Source organism: Scyliorhinus canicula, chromosome 8 (assembly GCF_902713615.1).
Source record: "Scyliorhinus canicula chromosome 8, sScyCan1.1, whole genome shotgun sequence".
Classification (NCBI taxonomy): domain Eukaryota; kingdom Metazoa; phylum Chordata; class Chondrichthyes; order Carcharhiniformes; family Scyliorhinidae; genus Scyliorhinus; species Scyliorhinus canicula.
The window spans coordinates 50550237-50565766 of record NC_052153.1 but is presented as its reverse complement, the minus strand read 5'-3'; the positions used below and the strand labels follow the sequence as shown (position 1 = coordinate 50565766).

General features: G+C 47.7%; 1 protein-coding gene across 1 annotated transcript in view; it reads left to right on the top strand.

Annotated features, from left to right (window-relative positions):
- LOC119970244 (glyoxylate reductase/hydroxypyruvate reductase-like) overlaps positions 1 to 14685 on the top strand; it is a 102038-nt gene extending 87353 nt beyond the window's left edge. The window contains exons 6-9 of the mRNA XM_038804544.1: positions 66 to 170; positions 5602 to 5737; positions 14141 to 14271; positions 14398 to 14685. Of these exons, the coding sequence (XP_038660472.1) occupies positions 66 to 170; positions 5602 to 5737; positions 14141 to 14271; positions 14398 to 14519 (494 nt within the window). The 3' untranslated portion in view covers positions 14520 to 14685. The remainder of the gene's footprint in view (positions 1 to 65; positions 171 to 5601; positions 5738 to 14140; positions 14272 to 14397) is intronic.
- The last annotated feature ends 845 nt before the right edge of the window (positions 14686 to 15530 follow it).

Sequence of the window (15530 nt, the reverse complement as noted above, 5' to 3'; positions counted from 1 at the left end):
TCAGACCGAATTTTAAAAAGTTTTAATGACAGGAAGGGTTGACGTTATCTCTTGTCTCTCCAAAGGTTTAGCTGTTGCACGGCGCTTGAAACCATTTGGTGTGAAGAAATTTCTGTACACGGATTTTGAGCCAAAGCCGGTGATTGCTGCAGAGATACAGGCTGAATATGGTGAGGGGCCCATTTATAACTGTGAAAATGTTTGTGCATATATCAGTGATAATTTGTGAATTTATGCATCAGATTACAGTGATCATGAAGCTGTCAGGTTGTTACAAAAATCCAACTGATTTATTAATGTCCTCTTGGAAAGGAAATTGGCTGTCCTTACCAGATCCGGTCTAGGTGTGTATCTAGTCCCACATCATAAGAACATAAGAACTAGGAGCAGGAGTAGGCCATATGCCTCCTAGAGCCTGCTCCGCCATACAATGAGATCATGGCTGATCTTTTGTGGACTCAGCTCCACTTTCCGGCCTGAACACCATAACCCTTAATCCCTTTATTCTTCAAAAAACTATCTATCTTTATCTTAAAAACATTTAATGAAGGAGCATCAACTGCTTCACTGGGCAAGGAATTCCATAGATTCACAACCGTTTGGGTGAAGAAGTTCCTCCGAAACTCAGTCCTAAATCTACTTCCCCTTATTTTGAGGCTATGCCCCCTAGTTCTGCTTTCACCCGCCAGTGGAAATAACCTGCCCGCGTCTATCCTATCTATTCCCTTCATAATTTTATATGTTTCTATAAGGTCCCCCTCATCCTTCTAAATTCCAACGAGTACAGTCCCAGTCTCTCCTCACAATCCAACCCCTTCAACTCTGGGATTAACCTAGTGAATCTCCTCTGCACACTCTCCAGCACCAGTACGTCCTTTCTCAGGTAAGGAGACCAAAACTGAACACAATACTCCAGGTATTTTATACAATTTATACAATTGCAGCATAACCTCCCTAGTCTTAAACTCCATCCCTCTAGCAATGAAGGACAAAATTCTATTCGCTTTCTTAATCACCTGTTGCACCTGTAAACCACCTTTTTGCAACTCATGCATTAGCACACCCAGGTCTCTCTGCACAGCAGCATGTTTTAATATTTTGTCATTTAAATAATATTCCCTTTTGTTGTTATTCCTACCAAAATGGATAACCTCACATTTGTCAACATTGTATTCCATCTGCCAGACCCTAGCCCATTCACTTAACCTATCCAAATCCCTCTGCAGACTTCCGATATCCTCTGCACTTTTCGCTTTACCACTCATCTTAGTGTCGTCTGCAAACTTGGACACATTGCCCTTGCTCCCCAACTCCAAATCATCTATGTAAATTGTGAACAATTGTGGGCCCAACACGGATCCCTGAGGGACACCACTAGTGACTGATTGCCAACTAGAGAAACACCCATTAATCCCCACTCTTTGCTTTCTATTAATTAACCAAACCTCTATCCATGCTACTACTTTACCCTTAATGCCATTCATCTTTATCTTATGCAGCAACCTTTTGTGTGACACCTTGTCAAAGGCTTTCTGGAAATCCAGATATACCACATCCATTGGCTCCCCGTTATCTACTGCTCTGGTAATGTCCTCAAAAAATTCCATTAAATTTGTTAGGCACGACCTGCTCTTTATGAACCCATGCTGTGTCTGCCCAATGGGACAATTTTCATCCAGATGCCTCGCTATTTCTTCTTTGATGATAGATTCCAGCATCTTCCCTATTACCGAAGTTAAACTCACTGGCCTATAATTACCCACTTTCTGCCTACCTCCTTTTTTAAACAGTGGTGTCACGTTTGCTCATTTCCAATCTGCCGGGACCACCCCAGAGTCTAGTGAATTTTGGTAAATTATCACTACTGTATTTGCAATTTCCCTAGCCATCACTTTTAGCACTCTGGGATGCATTCCATCAGGGCCAGGAGACTTGTCTACCTTTAGCCCCATTAGCTTGCCTATCACTACCTCCTTAGTGATAACAATCATCTCAAGGTCCTCACCTGTCATAGTCTAATTTCTATCAGTCACTGGCATGTTATTTGTGTCTTCCACTGTGAAGACTGACCCAAAAAACCTGTTCAGTTCCTCAGCCATTTCCTCATCTCCCATTATTAAATCTCCCTTCTCATCCTCTAAAGGACCAATATTTACCTTAGCCACTCTTTTTTGTTTTATATATTTGAGGAAACTTTTACTATCTGTTTTTATATTCTGAGCAAGTTTACTCTCATAATCTATCTTACTCTTCTTTATAGCTTTTTTAGTAGCTTTCTGTTGCCCCCTAAAGATTTCCCAGTCCTCTAGTCTCCCACTTTGCCACGTTGTATGCTTTTTCCTTCAATTTGAAACTCTCCCTTATTTCCTTAGATATCCATGGTCAATTTTTCCGCTTTCTACCGTCCTTCCTTTTTGTTGGTATAAACCTTTGCTGAGCACTGTGAAAAATCACTTGGAAGGTTCTCCACTGTTCCTCAACTGTTCCACCAGAAAGTCTTTTCTCCCAGTCTACCTTAGCTAGTTCTTCTCTCATCCCATTGTAATCTTCTTTGTTTAAGCACAAAACACTAGTGTTTGATTTTACCTTCTCACCCTCCATCTGTATTTTAAATTCCACCATATTGTGATCGCTCCTTCCGAGAGGATCCCTAACTATGAGATCATTAATCAATCCTGTCTCATTACACAGGACAAGATCTAGGACCGCTTGTTCCCTCGTAGGTTCCCAACTTTCGAAGCATGACCCCAACTTTCCTGTTGCGTGACATTTCAACTCAGCATCTTGCGTCAGTTTCACCCGCTGCGGAAGTGGCGAGTCCCGGCGTTTGTGTGGTGGGGAGAGAGAGACCTGGCGTTGAGGGGAGGAGGAAGAGAGACCCGGCGTTTGGGGGGGGGGGAAGGAAGAGAGACCCGGCGTTGAGTTGGGGGGGGGGAGGAAGAGAGACCCGGCGTTGAGTTGGGGGGGGGGAGGAAGAGAGACCCGGCGTTGAGTTGGGGGGGGGGAGGAAGAGAGACCCGGCGTTTGGGGGGGGGGAGGAAGAGAGACCCGGCGTTGAGTTGGGGGGGGGGAGGAAGAGAGACCCGGCGTTGAGTTGGGGGGGGGGGGAGGAAGAGAGACCCGGCGTTGGGGGGGGGGGGGAAGAGAGACCCGGCGTTGGGGGGGGGGGGAGGAAGAGAGACCCGGCGTTTTGGGGGGGGGGAGGAGGAAGAGAGACCCGGCGTTGAGTTGGGGGGGGGAGAAGAGAGAGACTCGGCATTTGGGGGGTGTGGGGAGGAGAAAGAGAGACCCGGCCTTTGGGGGGGGAGGAGAAAGAGAGACCCAGCATTTGGGGAGGGGGGGGAGGAGAAGGGAGAGACCCGGCGTTTTGGGGGGGGGGAGAGGAGATGAGAGAGACCCGGCGTTTTGGGGGGGGGGGAGAGGAGAAGAGAGAGACCCGGCGTTTGTGGGGGGGGGTTGCGGAGTTGAGAGGGGGAGAGGGAGGGAGGGAGAGGGGGAGAGGGAGGGAGGGAGAGGGGGAGAGGGAGGGAGGGAGAGGGAGGGAGAGAGGGGGGGGAGGGAGGGAGAGGGAGGGAGGGGGGCGGTTGCGGCGTTGAGAAGAGGGGAGAGGGGGGTTACCTGCGTTGAGAGGAGAGGGGAGGAGGGGGTTACGGCGTTGAGGGGGGAGGGGTTACGGCATTGAGTTGAGAGGAGAGGAGAGGGGGGTTACGGTGTTCAGTTGAGAGGAGAGGGGAGAAGGGGGTTACCTGCGTTGAGAGGAGAGGGGGGGAGGGGGTTGCGGCGTTGAGTTGAGAGGAGGGAGGGAGGGGGTTGCGGCGTTGAGTTGAGAGGAGAGGAGAGGGGGGGGTTACCTGCGTTGAGAGGAGGGGGGGGGTACCGGCGTTAAGAGGGTGGGGGGTTTGCGGCGTTGAGTGTGGGGGTTGCGGCGATGAGGGGGGGTTGCGGCGTTGCGAGGGGGGGTTGCGGCGTTGAGAGGGTGGGGGGTTGCGGCGTTGAGGGTGGGGGGTTGCGGCGATGAGGGGGGGTTGCGGCGTTGCGAGGGGGGGTAGCGGCGTTGTGAGAGATGGGGGGCGGCGTTGGAGGGGGGTAGGGGTGGTGGGGAGGGGGTTAGGGTTGGTGAGGGGGGTAGGGGCGTTGGAGGGAGGTAGGGTGGTGAGGGGGGTGGTTGGGGTAGGGGGCAGCGGCGTGCAGAGGGGGGGCGACGGTGCGTTGGCCCCGGGCATCCGTCGCCCCCCCTCTCTGCACGCCGCTGCCCCCAAACCCCCCCCACCACCCCTACCCCCTCCAATGCCCCTACCTCCTCCAATGCCCCTATCCCCCTCCCCACCCTCTCCTACCCCCTCCCCACCACCCCACCCCCCTCCAACGCCGCAACCCCCCTCCAACGCCGCAACCCCCCTCCAACGCCGCAACCCCTCCCCAACGCCGCAACCCCCCCCAACGCCGCAACCCCCCCCCAATGCCGCAACCCCCCCAACGCCGCAACCCCCCCCAACGCCGCAACCCCCTCCAACGCCGCAACCCCCCCAACGCCGCAACCCCCCCCAACGCCGCAACACCCCCCCAACGCCGCAACCCCTCCCAATGCCGCAACCCCCCCAACGCCGCAACCCCCCCCAACGCCGCAACGCCGCAACCCCCCCCAAGGCCGCAACCCCCCCCAACGCTGCAACCCCCCCCAACGCCGCAACCCCCCCCAACGCCGCAACCCCCCTAATGCCGCTACCCCCGCCCCCCCCCCCCCCAATGCCGCTACCCTCCTCCCCCCCGCACTCGCCCTCGGACATTGAACGGCGTCAACCATCATCAATGGTTGACGCCGTTTTAAAGCTACTCTGTTTTTCGCCGACGTGACCCGTGGCCACGTCGGCGGGACTTCGGCCCATCCGGGCCGGAGAATTGGTGAAAGAAAAATATAATGAAATCCCACCGGCGCCAGCTGTTTTCAGAGGCTGCTGGCCCGATTTGCACAACGCCGGTTTTTGGCCGGTCGGAGAATAAAAAACCCGGCGGGAGCGGGATTAACTCTGCTGCCGGCCGATTCTCCAACCCTGTGTGGGATCGGAGAATTTCGCCCCTTGTCAGTCAGGCCCTATTAAGGATGGCTGCCTGTCCTGGAGAGCCCAAGTGAACCTCCATGGCTCAAAGAGTGCCCAAATAGATGTGGCCCATCCCTCCTGTTAGGTATCACTATGTGATCTCTCCATGCGGTGGAGGGACTCCCAACCACTGGTAAAATGCCAGGGAAGGCAGGAAGAGATCCTTAATTGGCCACTCAAATGGTCCAATTGGTCGCTCCATCTCTGGCAGGAAAACACCAGACTTGCAATCCTCTGCCTTTCCACAATTTCCAACCTTGCTCTAAATGGCCCAGTAAATCCTGTCAATTGAGTCTGTACCAAGTCCTTTGAAAAGAAATCCACTTTCCCGCTCTTTCCTGATAACCCAGCAATTGTTGTTAATCAAATATTCATCCAATTCCCTTTTGAAGATCACTATTGAACATATATTCACTACACAATCAGATTGAGGAAGGTGTAAAATGGAAAGTTCAGTTACTTTTGGCCAATACAAGTACTGATGTTGACTCCTCCACCGCAGTGCCCCTGGATAAACTGGCTGAGCAATCGGACTTTGTGACAGTGCATTGTGCCTTGACTCCGGAGACAAACGGCTTGTGCAACAAAGATTTATTTTCAAAAATGAAAAAGACGGCAGTGTTTATCAACACGAGCAGGTAAGGCATGGACCTGGTTACTAAGGTGTTTTCAGATGGGGTTAGGTCTAGCGTATCGAGTAAAGGACTGACCTGAGAATTTACCTCCATGCACATTTAAAATAAAACTCCTGGATTTCTATTTGTTTACTTTAGTGTGTTATCAACTAGAAATGGCTATTCTATTCCCTAGGAACAGAGAGGTCTTCAAACAAGGTATTCTGTTCTCTGTAGCTTGTCCTTCATTTATATTGACAAAATATAATAGTACTGAGGGCTGCTTGCCTCTATGCTAGATTGCTGTCACTTTGACAGGTCTACTTATGCGAGCACTTTTCCAGGTGACACATCCGGAGTGAGACTCGTACAGAGTGGGAGATTTAAACTTGGTAATTTGGTGCAGTGAGGTAATTCGGTGCAGAGTGTAAGGAGGTGCTTTTTTACCCTGGTAAGTGACTGGTAAGTAGTCTCTCTTTTTCTTTTCGTTGTCTAATTTATTTATTTTTATTTTGAAATTCTAGTTGTTTAAGTTTACCAAGGGTTTAAGACATGGCAGGAGATCCCAGACCCGTGTCATGCTCCTCGTGTGCGATGTGGGAGCTCAGGGACACGTCCACTGTCCCTGGCTCCTTCACGTGCAAGAAGTGTGTTCAGTTGCAGCTCTTGTTAGACCGCTTGACGGCTCTGGAGCTGCGGATGGACTCACTTTGGAGCATCCGCGATGCTGAGGAGGTCGTGGATAGCACGTTTAGCGAGTTGGTCACACCGCAGGTGAAGGTTACTGAGGGAGATAGAAAATGGGTGACCAAAAGAAAGAGCAAGAGTAGGAAGGCAGTGCAGGTGTCCCCTGCGGTCATCTCCCTGCAAAACAGATATACCGCTTTGGATACTGTTGAGGGAGATGGCTCACCAGGGGAAGGCAGCAGCAGCCAGGTTCATGGCACCGTGGCTGGCTCTGCTGCACAGCAGGGCAGGAAGAAAAATGGCAGGGCTATAGTGATAGGGGACTCGATCGTAAGGGGAATAGACAGGCGGTTCTGTGGACGCAATCGAGACTCCAGGATGGTATGTTGCCTCCCTGGTGCAAGGGTCAAGGATGTCTCAGGAGCGGCTGCAGGACATTCTGGGGGGGGAGGGTGAACAGCCAGCTGTCGTGGTGCACATAGGCACCAACGATATAGGTAAAAAACAGGATGAGGTCCTACAAGCGGAATTCAGGGAGTTAGGAGTGAAACAAAAAAGTTGGACCTCAAAGGTAGTAATCTCAGGATTGCTACCAGTGCCACGAGCTAGTCAGAGTAGGAATGTCAGGATAGATAGGATGAATGCGTGGCTCGAGAGATGGTGCAAGAGGGAGGGATTCAAATTCCTGGGGCATTGGGACCGGTTCTGGGGGAGGTGGGACCAGTACAAACCGGACGGTCTGCACTTGGGCAGGACTGGAACCGATGTCCTAGGGGGGGTGTTTTCTAGAGCTGTTGGGGAGGGTTTAAACTAATGTGGCAGGGGGATGGGAACCAATGCTGGAAGTTGGAAGGTAGTAAAACAGGGACAGAAACAAAAGGAAGTAAGGGGAAAAGTGCAAGGCAGAGAAGACATAGTCAGAAATCCATAAGGGCGACAGTACAAGGTACAGTGACTGAGGGGAGCTCAGTGAATAGGCCCAGTAATAACAAAAGGAATAAAACTGGAGATGTTAAGATTCAAATCAGAGGTAAAAAAACCAACATAAGTGTACTTTACCTGAATGCTCGTAGTATTCGGAATAAAGTAAATGAGTTGGTGGCACAAATCATCGTAATGACTATGATTTAGTGGCCATTACTGAAACATGGTTAAAGGATGGTCACGACTGGGAGTTAAATATCCGAGGGTATCAAACTATTCGGAAGGACAGAGTGGATGGTAAGGGAGGTGGTGTTGCTCTGTTATTTAAGGATGACATCCGGGCAATAGTAAGGGATGACATCGGTGCTATGGAGGATAAGGTTGAATCCATTTGGGTGGAAATCAGGAATAGTAAGGCGAAAAAAGTCACTGATAGGAGTAGTCTATCGGCCACCAAATAGTAACGAGATGGTGGGGCAGGCAATAAACAAAGAAATAACTGATGCATGTAGAAATGGTACAGCAGTTATCATGGGGGATTTTAATCTACATGTCGATTGGTTTAACCAGGTCAGGTCAAGGCAACCGTGAGGAGGAGTTTATAGAATGTATCCGCGATAGTTTCCTAGAACAGTATGTAATGGAACCTACGAGGGAACAAGCGGGTCCTAGATCTTGTCCTGTGTAATGAGACAGGATTGATTCATGATCTCATAGTTAGGGATCCTCTCGGAAGGAGCGATCACAATATGGTGGAATTTAAAATACAGATGGAGGGTGAGAAAGTAAAATCAAATACTAGTGTTTTGTGTTTAAACAAAGGAGATTACAAGGGGATGAGAGAAGAACTAGCTAAGGTAGACTGGGAGCTAAGACTTTATGGTGGAACAGTTGAGGAACAGTGGAGAACCTTCCAAGCGATTTTTTCACAGTGCTCAGCAAAGGTTTATACCAACAAAAAGGAAGGACGGAAGAAAGAGGGAAAATCGACCGTGGATATCTAAGGAAATAAGGGAGAGTATCAAATTGAAGGAAAAAGCATATAAAGTGGCAAAGATTGCTGGGAGATTAGAGGACTGGGAAATCTTTAGGGGGCAACAGAAAGCTACTAAAAAAGCTATAAAGAAGAGTAAGATAGAGTATGAGAGTAAACTTGCTCAGACTATAAAAACAGACAGTAAAAGTTTTTACAAATATATAAGACAAAAAAGAGTGGCTAAGGTAAATATTGGTCCTTTAGAGGATGAGAAGGGAGTTTTAATAATGGGAAATGAGGAAATGGCTGAGGAACTGAACAGGTTTTTTGGGTCGGTCTTCACAGTGGAAGACACAAATAACATGCAAGCGACTGATAGAAATGAGGCTATGACAGGTGAGTACCTTGAGAGGATTGTTATCACTAAGGAGGGAGTGATGGGCAAGCTAATGGGGCTAAAGGTAGACAAGTCTCCTGGCCCTGATGGAATGCATCCCAGAGTGCTAAAAGAGATGGCTAGGGAAATTGCAGATGCACTAGTGATAATTTACCGAAATTCACTAGACTCTGGGGTGGTCCCGGTGGATTGGAAATTAGCAAACGTGACGCCACTGTTTAAAAAAGGAGGTAGGCAGAAAGCAGGAAATTATAGGCCAGTGAGTTTAACTTCGGTAATAGAGAAGATGCTGGAATCTATCATCAAGGAAGAAATTGCGAGGCATCTGGATAGAAATTGTCCCATTGGGTAGACGCAGCATGGGTTCGTTAAAGTCAGGTCATGCCTAACTAATTTAGTGGAATTTTTTGAGGACATTACCAGTGCAGTAGATAACGGGGAGCCGATGGATGTGGTATATCTGGATTTCCAGAAAGCCTTTGACAAGGTGCCACACAAAAGGTTGCTGCATAAGATAAAGATGCATGGCATTAAGGGTAAAGTAGTAGCATGGATAGAGGATCGGTTAATTAATAGAAAGCAAAGAGTTGGGATAAATGGGTGTTTCTCTCGTTGGCAGTCAGTAGCTAGTGGTGTCCCTCAGGAATCCGTGTTGGGCCCACAATTGTTCACAATTTACATTGATGATTTGGAGTTGGGGACCAAGGGCAATGTGTCCAAGTTTGCAGATGACACTAAGATGAGTGGTAAAGCGAAAAGTGCAGAGGATACTGGAAGTCTGCAGAAGGATTTGGATAGGTTAAGTGAATGGGCTCGGGTCTGGCAGATGGAATACAATGTTGACAAATGTGAGGTTATCCATTTTGGTAGGAATAACAGCAAACGGGATTATTATTTAAACGATAAAATATTAAAGCTAGTGCATGAGTCACAGAAGGTTGGTTTACAAGTGCAACAGGTGATTAAGAAGGCAAATGGAATTTTGTCCTTCATTGCTAGAGGGATGGAGTTTAAGACTAGGGAGGTTATGTTGCAATTGTATAAGGTGTTAGTGCGGCCACACCTGGAGTATTGTGTTCAGTTTTGGTCTCCTTACTTGAGAAAGGACGTACTGGCGCTGGAGGGTGTGCAGAGGAGATTCACTAGGTTAATCCCAGAGCTGAAGGGGTTGGATTATGAGGAGAGGTTGAGTAGACTGGGACTGTACTCATTGGAATTTAGAAGGATGAGGGGGGATCTTATAGAAACATTTAAAATTATGAAGGGAATAGATAGGATAGATGCGGGCAGGTTGTTTCCACTGGCGGTTGACAGCAGAACTAGGGGGCATAGCCTCAAAATAAGGGGAAGTAGATTTAGGACTGAGTTTAGGAGGAACTTCTTCACCCAAAGGGTTGTGAATCTATGGAATTCCTTGCCCAGTGAAGCAGTTGAGGCTCCTTCATTACATGTTTTTAAGGTAAAGATAGATAGTTTTTTGAAGAATAAAGGGATTAAGGGTTATGGTGTTCGGGCCGGAAAGTGGAGCTGAGTCCACAAAAGATCAGCCATGATCTCATTGAATGGCGGAGCAGGCTCGAGGGGCCAGATGGCCTACTCCTGCTCCTAGTTCTTATGTTCTTATGTTCTTATTACATTGTTCACAGTACTTCTCAGCACTTGGACCTTGCAGAAGAAGACAGTTTGAAAGAGGGCAATAATCCTGAGGGTGCTTAGGTATTTGGGGATTCAGGTACCGAGACAATGGACGGGGCTCCATTAGTGGAACTTAATGAAGCTGGTGGAGGAGGCCATGGAGGATCTTAGGAGGTGGGATACACTGCACTTAACGTTGGCGGGGAGGGTCCAAGTGGTGTAAATGAATATTCTGCAGAGGTTCGTGTTTATCTTCCAGGCTCTCCCGATCTTTATACCAAAGGTCTTTTTTCGGAAAATAGACATGATGAGCTCGGACTTTGTATGGGCGGGGAAGGTGCTGAGGGTGGGGAGGACCCTGCTACAGAGGCAGAGGCAGTAGGCGAGGTTAGCGTTGCCGAACTTGCTTCATTATTATTGGGCGGCGAATGTGGACAAGGTGCGGTGGTGGTGGGAAGGAGAATGGATAGAGTGGGTTAGGATGGAGGAGGAATCTTGTAAGGGGCCTAGTTTAAGGGCTATGGTGACGGCAGCATTGCCAATGGCTCAGAATACGTATGCAGGGAGCCCAGTTATGTAATCCACGGTGAAGATATGGAATCTGCTGAGGAAGCATTTTAGGATGGAAGGGATGTCGGTGCTAACGCCGCTGTGCTAGAATCATGGGTTTGAGCCGGGGGGGTGGATAGTGTATACAGGAGGTGGAAGAAAGTGGGGCTGGTCAAACTGAGGGATTTGTATTTGGACGAAGGATTCCCCAGTCTGGAGGAGCTAAGGTAGAGGGTAGAGCTGCCGAGGGGGAGTGAGTTCAGATATGTACAGGTTAGGGACTTTGTGCGGAAGGTCTGGAGGATGTTCCCTAGGTTGCCGGGATACACCATGCTGGAGCGACTGCTGCTTCCCGATGTGGAAGGGGAGGGAAGAATTGGGGATATATACAAGCGGCTGGGGGAGAAGGGAGGTGAGCAGATGGTAAAGATCAAGGAGAAATGGGAAGCGGAGTTGGGAATGGAGATCAATTGGGGAGTATGGATGAGGCACTGCGAAGGGTAAACGGGACCTCCTCTTGTGCAAGGATGAGCCTGATACAGTTTAAGGTGGTGCACAGGGTGCATATGACTCGGGCAAGAATATGTGGGTTCTTTCAGGGGATAGCAGATGAGTGTGAGAGGTGTGGGCAGGGGCCAGCGAATCACATGCACATGTTTTGGAGTTGCGAAAAATTGGGAAAATTCTGGACGGGAGTGTTCGCAGTCTTAGCCAGGATAGTGGAGGAGGAGGTGGACCCGGACCTTTTGGTGGTGATTTCTGGGGTTTCAGAGAAGCCAAAGCTCATGGAAAGGAGGAAGGCCGTGCTCCATAAACCCCTTTAGCTCCTTTGCCATTGCTGGCACCCTGCCCTGTCCTTGAGTTCGACCAGTCTAACCCAGGTTCGATAACCGTGTTAAAGTCCCCTCCCATGACCAACTTATGCGAATCCAGGTCTGGAATCTTCCCCAACATCCTCATTATAAACCCCACATTATTCCAATTTGGCACGTACACATTTATTAGAATCACTTGCAATCCCTCCAGTTTCCCACTGACCATAATGTACCGGCCTCCCATGTCCGCAACTATTCTTCCCGCCTCAAATACCACTCACTTATTAATCAGGATCGCGACCCCTCTAGTCTTTGAGTCCAGCCCCGAGCATCACCATATAACTCTTGTGGAGTGGCAATGTTTGTGTTGGAAATCACTGGCTTTGTATGGGCGGGTAAGACCCCGAGAGTAAAAAGGGGGATGCTTGGGCGGAGCTGGGGGGGGGGGGGGGGGGGGGGGGGGGGGGGGGGAGAGGAGGGGGGGGGGGTGGGGGGAACAGGCTGGCACTCCCGAACTTTAGCAATTATTATTGAGCGGCGAATATAGCCATGATCAGGAAGTGGGTGTTCGGGGGAGGGTCGGAAGGTGATTGAAGCAGATTCATTAGTAATTTTCATAAGTAAATTGGGAACCACTTGAAATGGGAAACATTTGTCGTGCAATAGAGGATTCGGTGATTGCAATTCATTGGCTAGCTCTGTCAAAGAGTCAATACCATCAAGGTGGGCCAATTTGCTGTCTTGTGTGCTGTTAGATTTTGTTTTATGTAAAACATATCCAGTCTTCATTAGGTCCAACAGTGGGTGAAATTTGTGATTTCAGGTTAAAAAATGCAACATTTCCGACTTTTCCACCCCATGTCACTAACGATCACAGCTTGGTCTAGTTCGGGGTAAAACTCTCCTCTGTTCTACATCAACAACAGATCTCCTCCTGCCAGAGGCAGCACTGTTGGGCAGTGTTTAACACTGTTGCCTCACGGCACTGAGGACCAGGTTTGATCCCGGCTCCGGGTCACTGTCTGTGTGGAGTTTGCACATTCCCCCATGTCTGCGAGGGTCTCACCCTCACAAACCCAAAGATGTGCAAGGTAGGTGAATTGGCCACACTTCTTTGCCCGTTAATTGGAGTAAAAAGAATTGGATACTCTAAATTTATTTTAAAAGTCTCCTCCTGCCTACTTCCCACACCAGTTCAAATCTATGAAATGAGTGAGTGTCTGTTCAAAGGGAGGAAAAGCTAGACCATGTCACTATAGGTGTTATCCAATAGTTTGTCACATTGGGAACTCAGGCATGACTAGTGGTATTGCTGATTGGTGTCTAGTACTTATTTTGTATTTACCATTATTGGGCATGTGATCTAGATAGTTGTAAATGCATGGCATATGCAGTGGCAGTTTAATGAGCATTTTACAGACTTTCCAATGTCTGTATTGATCTCATGAGCTTTCTACATAGTGAATAGTGGGCTGGTGGGTATGGATGGGGTTTGGGTGTTCGCCTCAGCATCCGCGTGCCTTATTAGAATCCATAATGTCAGATAAAATTAGTGAACATTTAGAAATGGGTGGGTTATTCACAGATACGCAGCATGATGTTGTTGAAGACAAGTTGTAGATGTGTACATGTAGATTATTTTTTAATTACTGGATAGATGGTGGAATACAGATGTTGTTTACATGGATTTTCAAAAAGATGTCTCAAGGCTTATTAACAAAATTCAGGTATATGGTATAAAAGGAAATATATAAGACATGGATAGAAATTTGGTTGATGGTTTGGGGTGTTGTTGATCTGCAGTCAAATGCTCTACCACTGAGCTATACCCCTCATCGATAATGGGGTGTTGTTGCTGCGATTGTAGAAGGGTTGAAAATTTTATTCTTGACATATACAAATGATAACAACTGGAATATAGGGGCACAACATCAACATTTGCAATGAACATAGATGTTTGGGGCTTACTCAATAATGAACAGGATTGTAAAACTTTAGAAAGTTATAGACAGGAAAACAGAATGGGCATTCAGGCAGCCGATGCAATTTGATGTGGGGTAAACATTTTGGGAGGAAGAATAATAAATAGGACGATACAATTGATGGAAGGACCCTAAAGGGTGTGAATGAAAGGACTGAAATATACGACTCTCTGAAAGGGTAAATGGAGCCATAAAAATGGCCAACGGCATTTGCGGTTTTATAGAAAGTGGGGAAACCACAGGCTGGTGAGAACATCGGTAATGAACACTGGCCTGCTTCTGAGCAACCTCTAACCAGCACTCCGAAAGCTTTTGACAAGTCTTACACTGTCTCTGCAGCAGTTTATATCTGCAGATTGTAGAATGAGCGTATTCCGTTTTCTAATTCAGATTCTGTTTGCAGTGCAGAGGGAAACATCTAAAATTGGCTGAATATTGTTAAAGTCGTCTTTTCCTCCACAGAGGAGCTGTGGTGAACCAGAATGATCTTTATCAGGCTCTGACTACTGGTCAGATTGGTTCAGCTGGATTGGATGTCACTGTTCCTGAACCATTACCCACCGACCATCCTCTCTTTGCACTGAAAAACTGTGGTAAGTCACAACACTGAAAAATAAATTGCTGCTCTTTAATATCTTGTGTAATTTAGATTTTGCTATGTTGCAATATAAATTATATGCTACCACTTCAGTTTGGTTCATTTCATGTTGTACTTCCAGTTATTCTGCCACATATCGCAAGTGCTACCATCGCCACTCGCACTGCCATGGCTGTGCTGACCGTCAATAACCTCCTGGCAGGCCTCAAGGATGAACCGATGCCCAAGGAGCTGACCCTATGAGGTGGGAGGTTGTGCTCTAGCTAGGAGGGGACCTTCTATCATAGAGCCCGTGACCTGAAACTTGATACAACCCTGATTAGTTATAAGATTACAAATATGAAAAGACTTGTTCAGCTGTTTCAAAGAAATGAACCTTGCATGTAATAAAGTTGGAACTGCTCATAAACTCTGTCAATCATTTATCTCTGAAAGTGATCTCTAAGTGCAACCTAGTTGCTTTTTGCCTGTATTTTAAGGGGGAATCAGAATAACCGTAAAGAGGCATTTTGAGACTGGCTTGCTCTGATTCTGTAATTGCCAAGTTAGTGGTGGAGTGTGGAGGTGAGGATATCTGTAAGAAAAAAGAACTTGGTTGTACACAATTGCAAAAATCTCTTAAATCACATTTGATATCTACTTTTGCATCTTTTCTTTTTGTTTGAATGCAGGGAAAGATTGTTAGGCATAAATTGTGTCAATCAAACTTTTAAACCACTGGCGTCCACCGAATAATTGAAATGTGAACCATTTACAGGGTAAATATGGAATGAGGAAGCTCACCCTATCTTAGCTCATCCAAATGTTCGCCATACTCTACCCCTTTGTACCACAGTGCCAGTCTGCTCCTTAAAATCTGAACCTATCGCTAAGGTAGTGGAGGCTTACGGGCTCAATATTAATCACTCTTCCCAATATCTGTCTTATGTTAAGTTCCTGTCAACCCTATACCCAGATATATTTTTCTACACCATAAACAGAAAGAATAGTGTCTGTCACGACCACTGGGCATTTCAATGTGCTTTACAGCCAATAAAGGATTTTTGAAGTGGAGACACTGATTTAGTGGGGGAGAAGTGAGGGCCAATTTGCGCAGAGCCACGAACAGCGATGTGATAATGACCAGATAATCTGTTTTGTAATGTTGATTGAGGTGTAAAGATAGGCCAGGACATCAGATATAACTTCCCTTTCCTTTCAAATAGTGCCATGGGATTTTTATGTCCAATTGAGAGGAACGACTGCGGCCACATG